This window comes from Harpegnathos saltator, unplaced genomic scaffold (assembly GCF_003227715.2).
Source record: "Harpegnathos saltator strain DR-91 unplaced genomic scaffold, Hsal_v8.6 scaffold49, whole genome shotgun sequence".
Lineage (NCBI taxonomy): Eukaryota > Metazoa > Arthropoda > Insecta > Hymenoptera > Formicidae > Harpegnathos > Harpegnathos saltator.
The window spans coordinates 570001-591530 of record NW_020230304.1 but is presented as its reverse complement, the minus strand read 5'-3'; the positions used below and the strand labels follow the sequence as shown (position 1 = coordinate 591530).

At 49.5% G+C, this 21530-nt stretch overlaps 4 protein-coding genes across 8 annotated transcripts in view; 2 read left to right on the top strand and 2 right to left on the bottom strand.

The window, feature by feature from the left end:
• Positions 1 to 448: 448 nt before the first annotated feature.
• Positions 449 to 3417, top strand: LOC105180532 (digestive organ expansion factor homolog). Its single transcript, XM_011136645.3, has 2 exons — positions 449 to 941; positions 1017 to 3417. Exon 2 carries the CDS (start codon positions 1087 to 1089, stop codon positions 3370 to 3372), a length of 2286 nt encoding a protein of 761 aa, XP_011134947.1. The 5' UTR covers positions 449 to 941; positions 1017 to 1086; the 3' UTR covers positions 3373 to 3417.
• Positions 3418 to 3856: 439 nt separating this feature from the next.
• On the bottom strand, positions 3857 to 11721 carry LOC105180531 (uncharacterized). The gene is made up of 2 exons (XM_011136644.2): positions 9174 to 11721; positions 3857 to 4642 (listed from the first exon to the last, which is right to left on the bottom strand). Exons 1-2 carry the CDS (start codon positions 9994 to 9996, stop codon positions 4410 to 4412), a joined length of 1056 nt encoding a protein of 351 aa, XP_011134946.1. The 5' UTR covers positions 9997 to 11721; the 3' UTR covers positions 3857 to 4409.
• An 899-nt stretch (positions 11722 to 12620) lies between these two features.
• On the top strand, positions 12621 to 15378 carry LOC105180534 (transmembrane protein 192). 5 transcript variants are annotated; one of them, XM_019840208.2, is made up of 4 exons: positions 12621 to 12816; positions 13440 to 13574; positions 13660 to 14056; positions 14451 to 15378. In XM_019840208.2, exons 2-4 carry the CDS (start codon positions 13470 to 13472, stop codon positions 14693 to 14695), a joined length of 747 nt encoding a protein of 248 aa, XP_019695767.1. In that variant the 5' UTR covers positions 12621 to 12816; positions 13440 to 13469; the 3' UTR covers positions 14696 to 15378. The 5 variants fall into 5 exon arrangements, with proteins under 5 accessions (XP_019695767.1, XP_011134948.1, XP_011134949.1 ...); XM_011136646.3 differs by having other exon boundaries at positions 12638 to 12812; XM_011136647.3 differs by having other exon boundaries at positions 12664 to 12812; positions 13403 to 13574.
• A 952-nt stretch (positions 15379 to 16330) lies between these two features.
• LOC105180535 (uncharacterized) overlaps positions 16331 to 21530 on the bottom strand; it is an 18249-nt gene continuing 13049 nt past the window's right edge. The window contains exon 3 of the mRNA XM_011136648.2: positions 16331 to 19918. Coding sequence (XP_011134950.1) covers positions 19627 to 19918 — 292 coding nt within the window. The 3' untranslated portion in view covers positions 16331 to 19626. The remainder of the gene's footprint in view (positions 19919 to 21530) is intronic.

The window sequence follows — 21530 nt, the reverse complement described above, 5'->3', positions numbered from 1 at the left end:
GTTATCTCGCTGCCGAGTGAAGTTGGCGCCGCGTCTGGTAACTTGGAGTATCTCTCGAAACGCTGCGACTTCTTCAGCCGGTCGAGAGTACGAAACTCGCCGTGCCCCGCTCAACGGCTTCTCGAAGAGCCGTCTCGCGCGCGTTCCTCGCGATTTCGAATCGTCGAAAATGAATCTCGCGCGAGTGCCGCGGCAAGATAACCACCAACAGTTGCTGGTGGCGAGCTTCTCGCGAGCTTTTCGCGAGCTGGACAAGCTTCTGCGGAGCGCCGAGAGCCGAGCGTCGTATTCGCCACTTTTCGTTCGTCGGGGAGAGATCGGTGAGTAAGATAAGCTGATGGAATATAATGCGAGTAACGCGAGAAATTATGGCGATTTTTGCGTTTCGAAGCGCGCGTATCCCGAGCGCGACTTTCCGTCGGATATAAAGCGACATCCGGTTTTTGCGGAATTCGTCCGGGCGCGTCGCCCGAAGCTGAGAATCGTGGCGAGAAACCAAACGTGACTGATAGCCTTTGACCTCGCATGAATGTCGGCGATTGTGACCCGTGGTATATCGATAACGACCGTATTTCGAGTGAAATCGTTATAATAGTGAGAGATGTCGATAGACTTGTCCCTTTCATCTGCACTTTCTGCACTTTTGTGCCACACTTTTGTGCCTCGTGTGCGTTGAACGCGACGTGACCAACGGAATTTATTCTGTTTGGATGATGAAACTGCAAGGTTGAGAGTGAGTGAAATTGAAGAAAAGAAAGATGATATGATGATGACATGATATAAAACGTGGAGTGTAAGCGGAACTCTATTTGAACGGAGAAAGTGAGAGAGTAAGGTGAGGTTATAAAAGGACGTATTCATTGGAAGAAGAAAGAAATAAAAATAATAATAGAAGCATGTGGTTGATCGTTTTCTAACCAACCAAGCCCAGCTAATGAACCGTAAGTTCAAAGGTTAACATTTTTTTTTGCAGTAAATTTATATCGGTGTCCAACCAACAATTTCTATCGTTTCAGTTGCGTGAGCGACACATGGTCGATTTGACGACAGCGTGTTTGCACAAATTAAACTAACTGAAACGTTTTAATGGCGGGAGGAAAGCGCCCGGTTCGCGGCGGTAAGAGGAAATTTGACGGACGCAGCAAGCGACCGCCGAAACCGAAGAAGGGTAAATTTGATTTTAGGACAGCGTCTTACATCAAAGAACGTGAGGCAAAAGCCGAAGAGCTTGAGGCCCGCAGGCAGATAGCAGAACAGCAAGCGGCGAAACTGCGTCTCTTGCAGGTTTTGGAATATGACACTTCTGAGGATGAAGATCCTATGGAAGCCTTGTTAGCCACGTTTCCAGGTTATAAAAAGCCACAGGCAATTAGTTCAGAAAGCGAAAGCTCCGACGAATCGACTAATGTAGAGAATACAGTTGAAACTGCAACTATAACTGCTGAAACAAATGATAAGGAATTTTCTCATTCTCAAGGAACGGAAGAAACATTCAGAGGGAAAAGACAGGAGGAGAATGTAGAAGAAAATGATGAGATTGAGATCAGAATGAAAGAAGACGACGAGGAGGATGTTGAGACTGCTCAGGAGGATGCTGGCCATATAAAAGACCCATTCTCTGTACATCTGCGCAATGATTTAGACATTAAACTTTATCAAGCAGTCAGTGCAACACCACAAATCATAGAAAAGACGACACTATCTTGGCCCATACTTGGAAATCTGATATGTGAGATTCCAAAACCTAACCTAGACAGAGAAATAAACGAGGATAAAGGGTCCAAACTTTTGGATGAAGATAAACAGTATGCGAGCTATGGCAAAATTCCAAGCCTGATCAAAACAATAGATTGGAATAAATTGCATGTAAAATCACAGATTCAGAATAATCTTGCTCATCACAATAATCCTTTTACATCTTTGACTCCCCTTCAGCAGGAGTTGTTTTCGGTGATAAACAATTACCAAGATTTATATTACCCAGAGAGAAGCTTCTCAAACGCCGACCAGATACGATTTGTGTATTGTTTACATGCGATCAATCATATATTAAAGACCAGAACAAAAGTGCTGCATCATAATGCAAAGTTAGCAAAGTCTGATGGGACGATCCCGGAGGAGTACAGAGACCAGGGCGTAGTGAGGCCCAAAGTGCTCATAATAGTGCCATTCAAGCATTCTTGCTTGAAGATAGTGAAGACATTGATCTCCATTTTAATCGGAGAGGATAAAGGTGGCTCTGTTATGAACAAGCTGCGATTCATGAAGGATTTCACTGGGAATGAATTGGCGATACCCAAGAAAAACCCTAAACCGCATGATTACGAGCAGACTTTCCAGGGTAACATCGACGACAAGTTTAAGATTGGCATAGCCATTACCAAGAAGACACTCAAATTATACAGCAAGTTCTATTCATCCGACATTATAATCGCCTCGCCGTTGGCACTCAGACGGTTGATAGGCACGGAAAGTGAAGTCGACAGAGACTACGACTTTCTGGCGTCTATAGAGCTGCTGATTCTGGACCAGGTCGAGTTGATCACCATGCAGAATTGGGATCACTTGCACTACGCCTTGAAGCATCTGAACTTACAGCCCAAGCAGATGCACGACACCGACATTTTTCGCCTGAGAACTTGGTGCCTGAACGGCTGGACCAAGTACTACAGGCAGACGTTGATCTTCTCCGGCATAGAGTTGCCGCACATAAACGGCGCGCTGAAGAAGACGTGCTTCAATTACGCAGGCAGAGTGAGAGTAGTGAATCCAGTGGGGCCGGGCTCGATCTGCGATGTGGACGTCGCGATTCCGCAGGTGTTCTACAAGTTCGACGCGTCTGATCGTGTGCAGGCTATCGACGGCAGGATGGAGTTCTTCCTGAAAGAGGTGCTGCCGGAGTACAAAGACTCTGTCTACAAGAATCACACGTTGATCTTCGTGCCGTCCTACTACGACTTTGTGTCGCTGCGTTACCACATGATGAAGGAGGACATGAGCTTCGCGCAGATCTGCGAGTACACGGAGGACGCGAAAGTCGCCAAGGCGCGGGACATGTTCTTCCACAGCGACGTGCACTTCCTCCTTTACACGGAACGCTTTCACTTTCACCGCAGACCTAGGATCAAGGGCATCCGCCACCTCATCTTCTACCAGCTGCCTATTTTCCCGCAGTTCTACAGCGAGATGTGCAACCTCATGTCGGCGGAGTATCAGAACCCCCGCGGTGGCTCCAAGCACAACATGTCGATCGCCGTCATATACAACAAGTTCGATTGCTATGAGCTCGCCAGGGTCGTGGGCGAAAGAAGAGCCTGTAAAATGATCAAGTCGGACTTGAAGTATCATAGACTCACGTGCTCGAGCACGTGACAAGGTGTAGATACAATTATTTAGGCAACAATTACAGAAAGCCGCTCGGACACTTATTTATGGATAGTTCCATCGGTCGAGAGAGTCGACTCGAGATTCTTGTTTACGCACAATGAAGAAGTATGTCTCGAACTTTAAACGTGTAATAAATTCCAGACGCTTCAAGTGGAAGCGCAACGCAAGGCGCGAGATGTACAGATTTTTTAATTAAGCATCTTTTAATTAAACATCTTTTAATTAAACATCTGACGAATGAAAATGTAGATCACTTGTGCCAATTTCGATTTTATTCGCCCGTTAAGATAAGAACTATTCGAAGTTTATAAACGCTACGATGTAAGTCTATGGAGAGAACAAAGGAAGAGTGTTTTGGTACGGTCACTAAAGATACACGTTCGCACGAGACGTTCACACGTCACACAGGCGAATATCGTAAACATCTCTTTGTCACTCCGTTGAAGGTACTATGCGTGGGTGATGCGTGTGATGTGTGCTACGAATAACGCTGGTAATTACAAAAACATGCTGAAAAGTATCTCCAACTTGGCTATCGACGCGTGGTGTGATGGTCATCACCACGTGCCACCTACGTCTCGAAGTTGCACGTTGCAAAATGTGATGTTTGTGATCCCTAGATATTATGACGCGATGACAACACGGAAATCACATCGATTCGCAACGGAAACTACGTTTTGCTCGCGACGAGAGTGCGCGTTTTGTTCTTCAGTTCTACTCGTCTATTAATTGTTGATTTCACGCATCTTTTGTATAACGTTACAGGTTTTGTAAATTGTTCGACGTGTCTATAGATTATACTCATCTCGGAGATTAGGCCTAAGTTCTATGAGATTTCTCTCCTCCTCGTCCTTGTTTCGGGAGATTATATACGATAGTTACATTCTCTGACCGTAGAGCGGAAGAATCTCTTCCCTATAGAAGACTATATTAGTAGATGCTCTAGTGACTCTAACGGTGATTACTAGTTCACTTTTCCCGCAGTTTATCACGCTCGACACAAAGCGAGGTATTCGATTTGGTTACGTGACGCTCTCGTCGTCGCCGTTGTTCACGGTACTGGTGAGATTGTCGCGGTAATCCGGCATCGTCGACACGGACGTGAAGTCCACGAGCGTTCCCTCGACGTCCGTGCTCTCCGTCAGGATATCCCAGAGTCCTCTCTGCCGTTGTGTGGTCGATAGGTCGTCTAGTTCCTCCAGGCGCTTGTTATCCGTCGTCGTCGATCTAGCCGTCAACTTCTCTATCTGCGTTTCTGTAAGGAGGAAGAGCGTCCGGTTAGAACGGTGTTGAGTGATGAGGTAATGGCAACAACAGCTTGCGTCACGCTAGCTAGGGTCGTGTCGCAAGAGTTAGAGCTCGATTTCGGCTTTGCGTTGAACTTTGCGCACGTGCGCAACTTTCACAACGGCCAGCGCTCGAGAAATGTGCCCTTGTGACCAATTTCTGTCACTCTAAACCTCTCACTCGCATGCAATCTCGCGTGCGGCCCCGTAAAAGCGTAACGCCTTTACCGTGCGCGGGGCATTAAACTTTGCAATTGATTTCCGATGATTAGGAAAGTGTTACAGCGACGGTAATGCGGCAAGTTGCAATTAGGTCGTTGGCGTCTGATGCGCGTCGTTACCGTTCGAGATCGGGGGTGTCGTGAGGGAGTCGTGCGAGGGCTTGGCGCACTCCGGCTTGTCGAGCCTCATCATCCTGACCGACTGGTCCTTGGGGTTCCACACGAAGGTGTAGTACAAGGAGAGCAGTATCGCCGCCTTGCTGACGAAGATGACGTACGCGACCACCGTCAGCACTCGCACCACCTTCTGCTTGTGCTTCGTCTCGTAGAGCTTGTCCTTCCGCTCTTCACCGGCGAAGCGGACCTCGTTGGCCGCTGTCGCCTTGTTCTCGCGGTTGCCCAGGCTTCGGCTGATGCTCGCCATTACGTTGTGCGCGCTCATCTTCCGCGGCAGCTGCATCGTCGAGATCACGTCTCACGCCGTCCAACCGGCGACACGGTCATCGTCTCGCGGCTAGGAGCGGAGGAGCTGGAAAAGGGATCGCGAAGGGGTCCCTTTCGATGCTGAAGAGCTGACGGTCCTCGTTTGACGCGAGTCGTCCAGCTTCCGCAGGATCGCGACTGCTCTTCCCTCGCAGAGTCCCCGGTCGCTTCTGCGTCGAACGCCTGCTGCCAGTTCGTGCGAAAGAGATGGACTCATCTTTACGTGTGAACGTCAGACCATCGATTCGTACGTGTCGAATTTCCGATCGCACGTCTCTCACGTGAGAGTTTGAGCCAGGCGCGAGGCAACGCGAGCTAATTTTAGTCCCTTTCGTGGTCGTGTTTGTAAACGTAGGAATATTTGAGCGTGTTGAGCGCGTTACACATTAGCATTAACATTTATTGCTGATTCATTGCGAATTGCACACACACACACACACACACATATATGCACTCACTCACTCACACCATTCTCTCTCGCGCTCTCTCCCTCTCCCCCAGTCTCTCCCTCTCTCTCAGTCTTTCGATTCGATCGGCTCGGTTCCTCGCACTTTTCAACTTTGATACGGGAATTGTGTCGTTCGAATACTATCGTCGCGCGCGCCTGCGTCAGAGAAAGAGAGAGAGAGAGAGAGAGAGAGAAAGATACCCCGAAGACGCGACAGGGCGTGTCGCCTTGAGATGCAAGCTTCACCCACGGGTTGCAGAATGCACAGAGGAATCTGCCTCGCAGGAATCGATGGATGATCTCTCTTCCTTCCTTGCTCTCTCTCTCTCTCTCTTTCTTCCTTGACTCTTTTGTCCACGCGAGCAACACGTACGTTCCTCCGACTATTTCTGCATGCCGGCTCTCGCGAATGCCCGTATCGCGCGCTGCGCGGCTGCGGGAAACACAGCCGCCTTGGGTGCACGATGGAACATTCAGTGCGCAAGCTCTGGAACCTTGACCCGCTGAGCTTTTCGCCGTTCTCGTGTCAAAAGGATTCATCAACGTGAGAGGATAGATCAACGAGGTCGTTACACCTGCCTCTGCTTTGTATCATTTCATTTGTTCACACCTTTTGTTTTTCAAGCAAGAGAGAGGAAGAAAGAGAAAGAGAGGTACATGCGTTGCGAGCGTGTGTATTCCGGAGAGTGAGGGAGATAGAGACATACATATATGTCTACGAGTACAAAAAAAGAGCGATCGAAAAGGTCACGTCTCACAACAGGTCGGCTTGGGTAGATTTTCATCACAGGCGGAGAACTGCGAAATCGCGTCGCTGCCGCTTTCGCACTCCGCGACCGACTCGTGTCCTCTCGGCCTGCCGATTCTCTTCTGCTTTTTCCTCGAGGAGCAGCAACGCGGAGGCTCGGCATAACCGCGTGGCGCATCAGAGGGAACCTTGCAAGGTCGCGAGAGACGCGTGGAAGATGCGAATGTAAATTAGGGAAGCCGAGTGGAATATTTGAGGTGGAGCGCGCGAGAGTGCGTATAGCCCCGCGAAATGGGATTAAGCGTGACGAGAGGGTCGGCACGGGAGCGAGAGAGAGAGAGAAAGAGAGAGAGAGCTGCTAAGCAATTTCGTCCGGAGAATGGATGGACTTGCCGCAGCTTCGTCGCTCTGCTTGTCCTATAAGAGAAGGCGCGCCTTTGTTTTAGCAGCGGACGGAGACGTAGCCCCTCGGTCTTCTCCTCGGTAAACAAGACGCATTGTTCGATCGGGGAAGACGTGCCCTCGGTTTGACTTTCGCACAGTCGAGGGAGCACAGTGCGAAGCCTCCGCAACGTCCTCCTCTGCGAAGGACTCTGCGGAGGAGACCTTCGTCCTGGAGCGCGAACTGCGCTACAGACTCCGGCCAGACTCCGCGCTATTCTCCCGCGATATTATTCGCATCGGCGGGCGATAATATTGAAAAGTTAGCGGATCTTGGGCGTGATGTAACGCGGAGGAGAAGCCATAATCGACCTGACCCTGTTTCGCTTATTACACGGACGGCGCGGATAATCATCGCGCAACGATCCACCGACTTATTTCTAAGGCTTTAATCATTGCGCCCCATCGTGTCCCTTGAGGGAACGCTTCTTTATTTCCTGCGGCTAAGAGACCGCAACTTTTCTCTCTCCCTCCCTTCCCCCCCTCTCTCTCTCTCTCTCTCTCTCTCTCTACCTCTCTCTCTCTCTCTCTCTCTCTCTCTCTCTCTCTCTCTCTCTCTCTCTCTCTGTTTCCTCTCGCTCGGAGACGTAGGCGCCGAATGGAAATCCGCCGCCTCCTGCCGATCGGCGCGGCGTAGAATCGCGTCGGAGGTGAATTAACCGCGCGCGTGTATCCTCGAGAGCGCCGGACAGAGAACAATCGAAGACATTCGTCAGATCCTCGCGCGTATTTGTTTGGACGAGTCGGAGCCCGCGCGGTATCCTGGCGAGAGCAACGAGCTGCGCTCTGATGAGAATAACGAGAGGATAAACTCCGGCAGATGTTCCGGCGGATTCGACGCTTCGTCTCGAGTTTCAGCTCCGGCTATACGCTGCTAAAAGAATGCTTCCAACTTGTATTTACTCCTCCTTCTCCCTCGTCGAGTTGCGATAATAATAATCTCTCTTTCTCTCAATCCTTGCTCCAGACGTCCTTCAGGGGACGAGTTTTCTCTTACTGGAAAATTTCTGTTAAGTTCTGAAATAAGATTTCCGAGAAATTTTCTGTATGAGATTCCAATTATTTCATACAATACCTCAATTAAGATATATGAAATAATTGTGTGTGTGTGTGTGAGATTTCCTATAGGAAATTTCTCGGAAATTTCATTTCAGATTTCAAGAGAAATTTTTCAGTATCAAAAACAAATAATGATATTTCAATCAAAGTATCAAAGGAGAAGTTATATGAAAAGTAATGATATTTTAATTGAAATATCTCATGTGAGATCTCAAATGAGATATATGAAATAATTGAGATTTCATATAAGAAATTTCTCGGAGAAATCTCATTTTAGATCTCAATAGAAATTGATCGGTAGGGCCCGACGCTTCATCATTCGACCTTCGTGTTCAAATTCCATCAAGCCGACAATCATAATAATAAGAAAAACAATAATCTTAAAGAACCAGGCGGCCCATCGTCGATGGAGGAAACGAGAGCGAACGGCGGGAGAAAAGCGCGAATGACGCAGCGGCCATTGTATAATCACGCAGGCACGACTCGGGATAAACACAGGCGGGAATTCGCGTCGGCGGCTCCTCTCACCTTCGCTGTTTCTCTGGAATCTCACGACGCACGTCGCACATTTACGACCGGATCGTCGGCGAGTATCGAGTCGAGTCGTCCGGCGACACCCTCGCGCGCGCGCGACCCTCTCGTTGGCGACACATTCGTCGTCGCCGGGGCGTGAACTCTTTGGGGCACGGGATTTTCAGAGCAAAGAAGACTAGTAGCAATTTTATTAAAAATTTTAGTCGAAATTTTTAATAGAAATTTTTTAGTAAAAATTTCACTAGCAATTTTAGTAGAAATTTTATTTAAAATGATATAACACAAAGCAGGCTTGTTTCATTTATAAGCGACCAATTATAAACCAATTATAAACTGCTTCGAGTTATTTTAATATCTCAAGGTGGGATGCAAAATATCCCACTGTGCGTACACAAGTAACAAAATGCGAGACGCTTTTTATCCCACTACGCCTCAAAGAGTCAACGCGCTATCATTTGCGGACGCTCCTTCCGATCGCGTTCGATCTTCCGACCAGCGGCGGGATTTCCCGCTGATTCATCGCCACGACGACGTGGGTCTCTCCTCTGCAGGATCTCGAGTCTCACCTCCGACAACCGGCGGGTTTACGCCACCAACGGCTTCCTCGGAACGTCGAGTCTGCTTCGGCTCGTCGTCGGAAATCGCGGTTCTTGAAAGTAGTGGATCCACGCTTGAGGAGTCCGGCGACTCCTGGGACAGACCAGCACCGTCGCCGTCGACCCGAGTCTTCTCCACGGGCGCGTTTCCCTGTGGGGAAACCCTTTCTTCAGCGTAGCCCGAGGTCGCATCCTCCGTCGATTTCTCTGCCGCTTTCGCCCCGAAGAACAAGCCGTCCGGCTCGCTGGTAGTCGCCTCTTGCGGCAAGCGACTCGTCCGGTTCCTCCGGGCCTCTCGCAGGGTCTCCATGAGCGAATACTTGAGCTTCAGCAGCATCGCGTCCAACCTTTCTTGGCGGGAGGCCATGAGATCTCCTGGGGAGACGGGGCCGGCGAGAACGCCGGGTTCGTGCGCAATGCGACCCTGAAGAGGCCTGCTCTTGAATGTGCGATTCGGCACGTTTTCGAGGAGGAAGCTCTCCTTCTCCCTCGGGTGTTCCGCTTCCTCCAGGTACGGCTGGGCGATGAGGAACTGCATCTGCGGCTCGGCTCGCAGGCGTTCTCTCTCGATGAGCCTCGGGTTCGGCGGCTCCCACAGGAATATGTAGTAGGCGCTCAACAGGATACCCACGAAGCTCACGGAGAACAGATAGGCCATCACGGTGACCACGCGGACGATCTTCTTGGTGCCACGGTTCTCATAGATCTCCGCGTTCGGGTCTTTCGACGGCGCGTCCGACGCGGCGGCGGCGGCGTCCTGCTGCGGCTCGCCGCTGCTCTCTTCTTTGCTCATCGTCGCTTCGCGACGCAAGCTCGACCTCTTCGACGGCTTGTCAGCGCGAGGACCGCGGGCATTCCTCGATCGGCGTTCCCGGTTTCGCGTTCTCCCGCATCACCAAAGGACGCCCGCGTTTCTCTGCGCGCTCGTCGGGCTTCCCCGGGCTGCGGATTTGGCCGGCGATCTCTCGATGGTGAGTCAACGGAATTCTCGACAGTTCTCGGCGACTGCCATTGGCGTTGGTGTTTATGCGTAGGGAGACGAGAGAGAGAGAGAGAGAGAGAGAGAGAGAGAGAGAGAGAGAGAGAGAGAGAGAGAGCGGAATTTATATCCGCAGGGATTCGTCGCGCGCGATTTGTCTGGTCGCTTTTCGTTCCCCTCGCGGCCGGCTCTCGTCCTGTCGTCGCAAGTCTCCAGGGGTGCGTGGCTGTGACGAGAGAGGCGGTTGAGGTCGAGGGGAAACGTTCCCGTAGCGATAACACGCGAGACTGCAAGCTCCTTGCTGGCGCGCCGCGGACAAGCTCGGCGCTTCACCACGTGTTTATTCGCGCGCAAGCGTCCTCGCAAGCCGGCGGCCACATGGCTCGAGCTTGCACGGTGTTCCAATGACAGACTGTCAAGTTTGATTCGTCAGTCGGAGGCTCGGGCTTTCGGGCTCTTCTCTTCGGCCGATCTCGAGGAAGATTCGCCCCGACTTTGGCCTTTTTCCAGCGTGAACTCGCGGGGGGAGCGAAGCTCCCGTGTGCGCCTTCAACTCGGGACATTTTCGCTCTCTCGGGGAAATACTCTTGGCAGCAGAGAAATATCCTCAGACGGCGCAAACTTTGAAGATGCGTTTTAAAGGTGTGCAAAAGACACATCCTATTTCCTCGAGGCGTCTTTAAGACGTCTCTTACGAGCTCGCTGCCTGCTATTCTCGTTATCGTCCGGCGACAAAGGAAGCCATAAACGGCCGATGCCTTTTACTTGAGGTTCTAATGAGTTTACGCGATTTACATCATGGTTCTGCGCGACAGCGAATATCGTCGCTCGAATGAATAAAAAGTACGCAATCTTGATCCTTTTATCTTCTTTCTTGAAAGGAGCTTTCAATGTACGTAGTAGCAGCGATCGCTCAGCAGAAATCGTTCTGTTTCACACTGAGCGAGTAATAAAGATAAAGTTCAAGTTTCTTCGGGCTTTCCGCTGACTGGGATCTCTCCTCTGTGATCCTTTGAGCGCCTGTGATGAGCCCTCGCGCAAATCCGCGTTTCGATGACGAGGAAGACAGCTCAAGGCTGGTAATTTTTCCCGCCGCGGTTCCTTCGCGCGGAGCGCGAACCGCACACCGACGAAACAAAAGCAAGACGAGGCGTGCGATAAGATGCTCATTACGTCGGAATGTCAATAAACGCTCGGTGATTTTACGACGGATTTTTTACGACTCGGATTCGAAAGCGAAAACACGCGATCAGGATTCATGTCGCGAGCGCGTTCGGAACATCGCTTCTTGCTTCCGGTGTATATTTTCGCAACGGCGCTCTGATTAATGCCCCTGCACACACGTGAAACGTATTCGCTGTGTGTGTGTGTGTGTGAGCGGATTATAAAACTGCATCTCCCCCGCCCCTCGAAATTTCTTCCGCCTGAATCCCGGTAATTGCATCTCGCTCCGTTGTCTCACCGCCGAGTGCTACAGCGGCGTTTGCCGCGGACTTTCGCCGAATTTCGATTAAGGACGATTATCCTTAGTCAACGGAATCACCAACATGGACGCGACAAAAGACGATCTGCAGCTCAAGTGAAACTGAAAGTCTAATATCGCGTCTCTTTACAACTCTTTACAATTTAAAGCCAGCAAACGGAGCCAAGTGGAAGTTATATAAGTATTAGTTACAATTTCCCTAACGGTTATGTTAGTGTTGTCACGTGGTGTTTGCTGGAAAATTATTAATCAGCGTTAATCAAATTACTCCGTCCTACTGAAAAATTTCCATTGAGATCTAAAATGAGATTTTCGAAATATTTCCTATATGATATCTCGATTAGAAATCTCAATTAAGATGTATGAAAAAGTAAAATAACGATATTTCAATTGAGATATCATGTTGAAGATAGAAAAGCTCCTCTATTCTTCTCGATCGAAATATCATTCCTTATCTTTTCATATATCTCAATTGAGACATTATATATCAGACATAATTGAGATCTCATGTGAGAAATCTTTCAGAAATTTCATTTTAGATCTCAATAGAAAAAATAAATATTTACACTTTAATTGATAAAAATAGAAAAGTTTTTCTGTTTTTCATATCTCAATTGAAATATCATTAGTTATTTTTTCATCATACATCTCTCAATTGAGATATCATATGAAATAATTAAATTCTCATATGAAAAATTTTTCCGGCAATCTCGGATTTTAGATCTCAATAGAACTTTTTTAATAGGACGGTGCGCCAACACACACACACACACACACACACACACACACACACACACACAGCTAGCTCTTATCTTAATCTTTCGGTCGCTGTCGGACGACAAGTTACGCAGTGAGGGAGATCGCCGTTGGCGATTCCGCTGGTTAATCGCCGATCAGATTAACCAAAGTTTGCGTCTTCAAGCAAGCAGCCGGCTGAGAACCGCTGCTTCGATGAATGACGCCGACGTAGCGTCGGGCGTTGCGTAAGCGCGCGCCAGTGCTCCTCACTCGAGCGAATTCGAGCGGGCTGACGAGTGGCGACGGGCGGCGGCCGGCGGCAGGTTTCATCCGATGCGCTTCTGATGCTGCTGACGCGAAGTCGTGTGGTATGGTCAGCCTCTTACGGAATTCGAGCACTTCTGGGAGCGTGAGTATGTACACATGTCGTGCATCGCGATCGATACGATGCAGCACCCCGTGTACCTCGTCGGTCGTCAGTCGTCAGACGTCGCCAACGTAAACACAACATAACCTAACACGATCCTAACCTCGCCTCCTGCGCTTCTCTGCGCGTCGTTCCCGAGCGTCCCGAGTGCTTTCGCGGGTTGACTGCTTAATTCACGGGGGTGAATTCCCTCAGCGCGAGATTCGATGTTGTAGCCGCGACGCGCGTGTGGAGTTCGAGAGGATCATCAATGTTAGCAGCGAATCGCATTCCGATTGTAAACACGCTTCTATCGTCTCGTCGATATACACATACGCTGATTGCGTGCAACTACGTCGTAGTTGCATACGTCGTAAATGCGCAAATTGCCTTCTCGGTCGAACGTCTTTGAGTTGCGTCGTAGAGAGCATCGGTGAGGGGCAGAACTCCCCTGTCGGGCTTTATCTGGGTAGAGAAGAGCCAAGTTTCTTTTCGCGATACGTATGATTTGCTTTGCCTTGAACATTTCTTGGGACGTTCCCTCCACCCTGTCATTCTGTAGCTGATGTGCCATTCTTACCTGTGTTCCAAAGTGTTAGGTCAGGTTTAAACTAGGCGTCTCTATATCAGGGAGCCGTGTTTTTTGACGCACCCCTTAACATGGACGACGAGGAGTGTTTTCAGCCAATCTTGAGCTCCCAAGAGGAGGACAGTTTTCAGCCGCTGAACACCGTGGCGATCGCGTCGATTCCATTTGTTCTCGGGGTAAGGTATACCTCATGTTTCTGCTGTCACGTTTAAAAGTCCAGATTGGACACGCTGCAACTGTGGTGGAACTTTTGTGCCGTAGATCTCACTGGGGATCACCGGGATCGTGTTTGTGTCCCTCTGGCCAGAGGAGCGGAATAAATGCGACACGTATTTCATATATCTGTACCTTCACTGTATTTATTGGCTGATAGTGATGGTGGCGGATCATATTATCAAGACGAAACATCATAAACTGCGTATCAACGGTTACTTAGATTTTTATCAAACGACATATCAGCAAGTAAGAACGCCCCTGTTTATCACGTCATTGTGGAATACGTGCTACCTGCTTCTAGCCGTCATTCTGCACCATACGCACAAAGTTGACTACGAGCGGTATTGCAGAACATCGGAATGGCTCACACCGCTCAACTACATTTTTCTGCTAACCACTGTGGAGCTCGTGATAATCGTGCCAGTTTACATTAATTACATCAGTAAGTACCTTGTGAGAAGAGAATACATACAATTTGGCTGCTCAAGAGACGGAACATTTCTTGAGATAAGAAAACAACCTTAATCTCCTATCGCTGTAAATGGCTTTGAATTGAGGAAGCTTGTGACTTCACGAGAAGAAACCCTTTGGAAGCATTGAGAAAACTTGGGAAATAACTAGTCGCGCTTTGCTAAAGTACTTTCTCGATGTTTTCACGTTGTGAGAGGACAGACGTCTCGAGTGCATAGATTTTAACTGATGATCCATCTACTTATTAACGAGCTAGACATCTTGATCCCTGCCATCTCCTTCGCTTCGTTAACCGCTTGTTAACGTTAATTGTTTACATGCCACTACGCCCTGCTGATATCCGCATATATTTGTTTCTCGAATAGAGAGGGTTATGAAATTTAATCGATTACGTCCACCGGCCGACGTCACTCGCGAGGAATGGCTGTCATCCTTTACCCGGGACTCCTACGCTGGAAGCGGTGAGATCGGTTATCACCCGAGGGGATCGAACCTGGAAGAACTGCTGGAAAAGCAGGCGGATTTGATAAGATACCTGAGGGATCATAATGTACAGTTAAGTCACAGATTAATGCTACTGGTGGGTCAGCGCAGAGAGGCTGGGCCGTGAAATAGTAAATATCGATGATCTACATATCCTTCTTCAGCGAGAAGTGACAGACTCTTGAACGAAACGTTATCTACCGTCATCGTAATTTTGATCGAAGCTGTGCCAAGAATTTCACCCTCCCGTCGTCACACGCGCGACACATTTGGAGAGCTCGAATGAAATTCTACTTGATATAATTTCCTGCAAGTCACATATAATTAATAATACAATTGTCCACTTATTGGTAATAAGATTATTAATATATAGTCGTTTCATATCGAATAACTTCATTTGAGACGCGTCGCATTAACTGTCGCCTAACTGTCGCGACTTGAACGGGCGGGCCCGGCTACAGTTTCGGTCGGAGCTCTCGAGATGTTTTCTTAATTTTCTCCTTGTGTATCTCAGCGATGAACTTTCTGTCTATGTTGTTTCCGCGCAATTGAAATATCGTGCTTGTACTTGCGTATCTTTTGCGTCGTATCTTAAACGGGTCATCTGCTTTCTCGTCACGCGAGAGGTGTCGCTTCGTTCTTTGAGAATAATTTATCAGTCTGTAGGTGTAATCTCGTAAATGCTAGATTCGACGAGTTACCGATGCAATTGGCGTTGCGCGACAGTCACCGCATTAATAAGCACGGCTGCCGTTCTCGCGCAATTGCGCACGATCGATCATGACATATGCCAAATATAATAATATTCTCTTAAGAGCGCGGGCAAAGCCGTGCGTTTGTTGACACTGCTGCGTCGGATAATCGTGCGTGCTTGAGGGGAAAATCAAAAGTGGTTACTGTGATAGAGAATGTAATTGTATGCTCATTGTCAACTCAATAAAATATATGTATATTTTTTTCCAGTAGCAACCGTCGTTTTACATACATTATTATCTCGCTTATCCACGAGCCTATATAAATAATTAGTCAAGCAGCGGTTCTTTTCAAAACTCAACAGCGTGTTTAGTGTCTCACAGTATGTACGATAATACGTCCAAAATTTACATATAAATCTCTCTCTCTCTCTCTCTCTCTCTTTCGCTCATTCGCTCGCTCTCGCTCTCAATCGCTTCTCTCTCAATTGCGCCAACTCGGCGTGATATATATATATATATATATATATATATATATATATATAATATTACACCGCACCTTGTCGAGTTTTTAAGTGTGGTCACATTCGCCGTTGCGACGGTAGAAAGCGGAACCGATAATGACGGAACTCGCCGTGCCGCTCGCGACGTTCCTGGGTCCGCGAGCGAAATAAAAAGTCCGCGTATTTTCTCAACATTTCATTACAAACGTGGTAAATGTGTATATCATGTACAGCCGTCTTCTAACACACTTCTAATCCGTACGAATGATGATAATAGTAAAAACTACAATACGGTGACACGTACGTATAAGGTAGCTTTCTTAACGTTACAATAATGCCCGTAGAAATCTCGCGGCCTCGCGCCTGCAAACAATGCGCATATTTTCTTATCTTCCCCTCCCCCCCGTCCTCCCGTCGTCCTGGTCGTTCGTCCGCGGTCTAGCCGCGAATGCATCGGGAAGATTATTACCTGTCGCCCCTCCCCCGCGAAATTTCCGTCAGAGCACTTTACGTTTCTCTGAGCAGCTAAAGTTTTATTCGGTCGCTATTCCTTATTTTACGTATTTTCCAGCCTCCTTGCTCACACAACGCGCTCCCTTCGCTCTCGGCGCCGTTCCTCTTGGACCCGCGTCTCCCGACAATTGGGAGCTTTCGCCCGCGCATCGATCCGACGAGAGCGCGCGCCAGGTTCACCAAGAGGAGCCAGGAGCGCGAGCAACAGTCGTCATCTCTCTCTCTCTCTCTCTCTCCCCCTCTCTCTCCCTCTCTCTCGGCGCTCGATTGCCGCGCACGAGCGTCATCGCGCGTCACCTTTGTCGTTTGACGTCTGTGACGTTTTACGAATTAATCAAAGCGGCGAAGATATCCAATTGGCGCGAGTCCCGCGCAATTGGCGGTCCTGGACGTGGACTGGCGCGTTGTGTGTAACAATAGACACCTCTCTCTCTCTCTCTCTCTCTCTCTCTCTCTCTCTCTCTCTCTCTCTCTCTCTCTCTCTCTCTCTCTCTCTACGCTAGGGCTGTATTATTTAACGCGGCGGTCTACTTGACTGTGTCTCTTTATATTCGTGTATGCTTACAAGTCTATAAATGCCTATGAGGATACCTAATGCCCTAATACCTAGACGCGGATCTGACGTGACACGCGTAGAACATCCCCGGGCAGAACAGAAAATCATGATGATATCAAAATGATGAGAGGAAAACTCTTTGTTTAATCATGATTCGGTCATTTTCTTGTCATTTTGATGTCATCATGATTTTCTGTTCTACTTGGGTCAGCGCTGCGTCTCGTCGCGAGAGCGACCTTCCTTTACGCAGACTCCCTGATTGCCCGGAGTGAGACCGAACGAGATGCGAGATGAAGTGTCGTTGCTGCGAACGGGTCCTCGCGTCCCGTCTTCCGACGATCTTCCGTGCCGAGAAGTTCCTATTGAGATCTAAAACGAGATTTCCGAAGAACTTCCCGTATGAGATCTCGATTAATATACTGTAGATTCATCAATTTCAAGCAAGACGAAGATTTAATAGATATATTACATATATAAGATTCATATTTTTTCTCTAGAATGTTGCTTTTTGACTGACCGCCGACTTTTGTATGGCGGAGGTGAAGGTTTAAAAGTGTGATTTTTGCAATATATGTCAAAGTCAGAGTCGTTCTGAGGTGCTTCTTCTAAAGGTGAATATTTACCTGGAAAGTATAAGTAATGATATTCATCAATTGAGAAAAATAGAGAAGCTTTTTTATTCTTCGTGTAATATGTCGATTGAAATGTCATTTCTTACTTTTTCATTTGATATCTCAAATGAGATATCAAATGAAATCATTGAGATCTCATGTAGGAAATTTTTCTCAACATTTTAGATCTCAATAGAAACTTTTCAGTAAATTTAGCGACCGTTTCTTCTTGGCTTCGCGGAATACTCCCGGAGCCGATCGCACGCTGACGCTATGGATTTCAAGTTGACACTCTCAAAGTTGACGCTCTCGGGTGTCGCCTTTTTTCCTCCCCCTGTGCTTTCGCACAGAAGAGATTCGATGCCAATCGATGTCACCGTTGTCGATTAAACTCGACACTCACGTCGAGGCGCGATGTCCGTTTCCTCTCCACGACACCACGACGATCGCGCTGGATTCCTCAGCCAGCGTCGTCGAGATTTGCGGAAGAACCGGATCTCGCGGCATCGCCGATCGAGCTTAATCAACGACGCTCGACTGACGTCATCGACGCGCGTGGAAAGAAAGCCAGGCTTGCGCTCGCTCGTTCGTCAAAAGCGCGTGTCTCCTCCTCGTCTCCTCCTCCTCCTCCTCCGTCAGATCCGACACACACACAGACACCGCTTTGTCGTACACGTGTATTTACGATATATAAAACTAGCTTACACACTGTTATGGAACACTCAACTCTACGGTTACTATAAAACGTAGAAGCTTGTACCCCGTCTCTCGAGAGTAGGCTAACGTGTTCGTCGACACCGTCCCCCCTGCCCCTCCTCTTCCTGCCGCCCCCCCCCCCATCAGCCGACGACGCGAGCGACGCGACGTCGCGCGCGCCTCGTCGTCTCTCCTCAGCTTCTCGTCTCCGCTGAGATTGCAGCACCGCGGAAACTCTCTCGGCCCACGCTCGGCTCGCGCCTGTTTTTTTCTTTTCTTTTTCTATTAAGACTTGACTGCAAAATTTGTACTACGCTTAGGCCAGCCGTTGCTGCTGAGCTAGTTCGAACGGGCGGGAGTGTTCCGCGCTTGTTTCGCGCTAGAAAAAAAAAAGGAAAAAAAAAGAGAAAAACGTCCGTCCGGCACGCGTCCGGCGCGTCGCGCGTCGTGCGCGTTTTATTTATTTACTTTTTTTCCCCATAAGTGTTCCTCATTATTGTCGTGTCTAGTGGGTTTTTCAGACTTTGTGGCAAACGAGAGCCTAGTAAGAACGATCCTCCCCTCCCCCGCCCCCGCCGCAACCCTCCTGCACCCTTCACCGCGGAAGGCTGATTATCCGCGTTTCTCCTCGACGCGGACTTCTCCCTTGAACCTCCCCCGTCGGTCGACTTCGCGATCGACTGACTTTGCGGTCGCGCCGTTTTTCGTTCGAGATGTCGCCGGAAAAGTCGCCGAAGTCGAATTGGAAATTGGCGAGAGCGCTGCTAACCGATCGACTTGTCGCTCAATCCCGCCGATCCCGAGTCCTGAACGATACAGATCGATCGCGGTGTATCTGGAAGCAAGCTTCATTCTCTTCTCCTCCTCACTCTCTCACCCCCCTCTTTATTCGAATTCGTCCGCGAGTATCTGCAAGAGGCAATCTCTCGCTTCGCTCGCAGTCGCCGTAACCGCGTCGCGTCCACGAGAAAGAGCGATCCTCCGCTTGGATCCTCCGGCTGATCGCCCGCCTTCCGTTTGCAAGCCGTCGTTTGCGAGCTTCGTCCTCGCCGGACGAGAGCCAGCCTCGGGCTCGGCTTTGCCTTCGGCTGGCAAAGCGAGGAGAAAACGCGTCGAAGGGAAACAGAAGAGCGAGAGAAGTCGCCGTCTCTCGAGTCTCCACAGGACCCTCTTCAGCCTTGGCAACCCGACCGCCACCCTCGGACGCGGACCGCGGCCGCCAACTGCAGCAGTCACATCCGAGAGGGTTAAAGATCCACAGGTCCGGCGACGTCGGTGTCGTCGGCTTCTCGAGCGCGAGTCACGGTCGCCGGCGGGACAGGAGAGACGCGGCCAGACGGAGACGACGATGATGGCGGCGGCGGCGGTGGCGGCAGCGGCGGCGGCGGCGGCGGCGGCGGCGACGACGACGACGACGACGACGATGGTGGTCGCATCGACGCGATGGTCCCGGCTCTCAGCGCCGTTTGCCCCTCGACCACGTAAAATCACGCGTGCGTGCCGCCGATGACGTTGCCGGTCGTCGTCGACAGCTGCTCCTCCGCCTCCATCATCTTCAGCTTGCGCACCACCTGCGCGTGCTCCTCCAACAGCCTGGCGAACTCGCCGCGCCTGGTCTCGGCCTCCACCTGCATCTGCTTGATCCTCTCCCTCGGCCCGCCCGGGCTGTCCAGCGGGGTCTGCGACGCCGAGTTCTGCGAGCTGCTCTCGCGCGACAGCCCGTCCAGGTCGGAGCCGTCGCTGAGGATCGAGTGCGAATCCACGTCGTCCACGATGAGGCTGCAAGAGAGGCAGAATGGCGGTAGAGACGCGCTTCGACAGGCGGGTTCGTCTCCCCGCTCGAGTATGGACGATACAGGAGTTCCGCTTCAAGCTGCCGGGATTCTGTTGGAACACGATCGAAAGATCGTTCCTCAGCCAGCAGACTTCCGCTATTCTTCCAGCGGAATTCCCGAATCGTCCATACCTCGGCGGGAGAGATTCGTTCATTCGGTCAAACATTTTTCTACGTTTAGCGCTGACGGGGCGGCAATTTCTCCGTCGCCGGGGAGCATTCCTCGTTCTCCGATAACGGGGGCGTTTCGAGCGGAGCTCGTCGAGTGGTCGAAGGAGCGTAGGTGTATATTGGCTGCATTAACCTTCATCCGGCTGGAAGAGCTGCTGAGGCTCTTTTATTCAAGCTCGAATGTGACGAATATAACGGTATAAATAGCCTGACAGTTATACTATATACATATATACTAATTGTTATTATTAGTTATTATTTTATTTAGCAAATAAATAAACTGAATTAAAGCGAGAGAGATATTTTAGAATTAATTTCAATTATTTCCGTTTGTGCTAGAAAATCACTCCATCTCCCGATGAAGGCTCCGCCATTTTTCGCAGGCCGGCAGTTTGGGCGTTGAAGGCAAAATGGGAAGTTGGACATGTTAATTTTTCGCCGATCTTCCTCGTGAGAATGATTAATCCTTCGGAAGTGGACAATTCTGTTTCCTAGCCGACAAGCCTTTCGCAACCGATCTCATTGGGACTCATGAACTCGAGTTCAGGTTGGAAAAGGGAGATTCTACGCGGGATAAAAAATAAGAGGTGCCTGAAGCTAATGTTTAGGACCCTTAATATCCCATATGATATGAAGAACCATCTATTGCAAATGGACAAAAGCCGCATTCCAAAAGCGCGTTCGCACTCTTCCAGTCCTCCCCTCGTTAGACGTTGGTACCTCGACATGGTCGTGCTCACGCACGCGATATGTTAATTAATCTGCGCGATCTCTTGTTCGACAAACGTCACTAGAAGAATCGCAGTGCGATAATGAGAGATGATGAAACAATCGGGGTATTTACAAGTTGAAGAACGCTCAGTTCTCCATAGCACACAATTTACGAGTATATCCCCTTTACTGCGTTTTTACACCAACTTCCTTTATTCTTCAAGCCGATTTGACGCGCTGATAATTATTACGCCCGAGTTTACCGACGAGTAGATGAAATCAGAGAAAAAGATAGAGGGAGAAAGGAAGATAATGAATAATATAAACGACACAGAATGGAACGACCGCGGCGAGTCCGCGCCCCCGTCCTGCCCTTTCATCAGGCAACAACAATTTACGACGTCGGTCATCGCGTCACGAGCGTCGCGACATCGTTCTGATGGCGTCACCGGCGCGACGTGACGAGTCAGCCGGGAGTCATTCGCGAATATGACGAATCGATAAAGGTCGTTGCATTCGCGGCGCGGGGCAGGATGATTTCTACTTTGATCGCGTGCCTCGTCGAGCTCGTACGGAAACCGTGGCGAGTATCGATCCGAGAGCGGCTATCCGAGTCTCTCTCTCTCTCTCTTCCTGCCCCCTCTCTCTCTCTCTCTCATTTCAGTATCAGGGGCC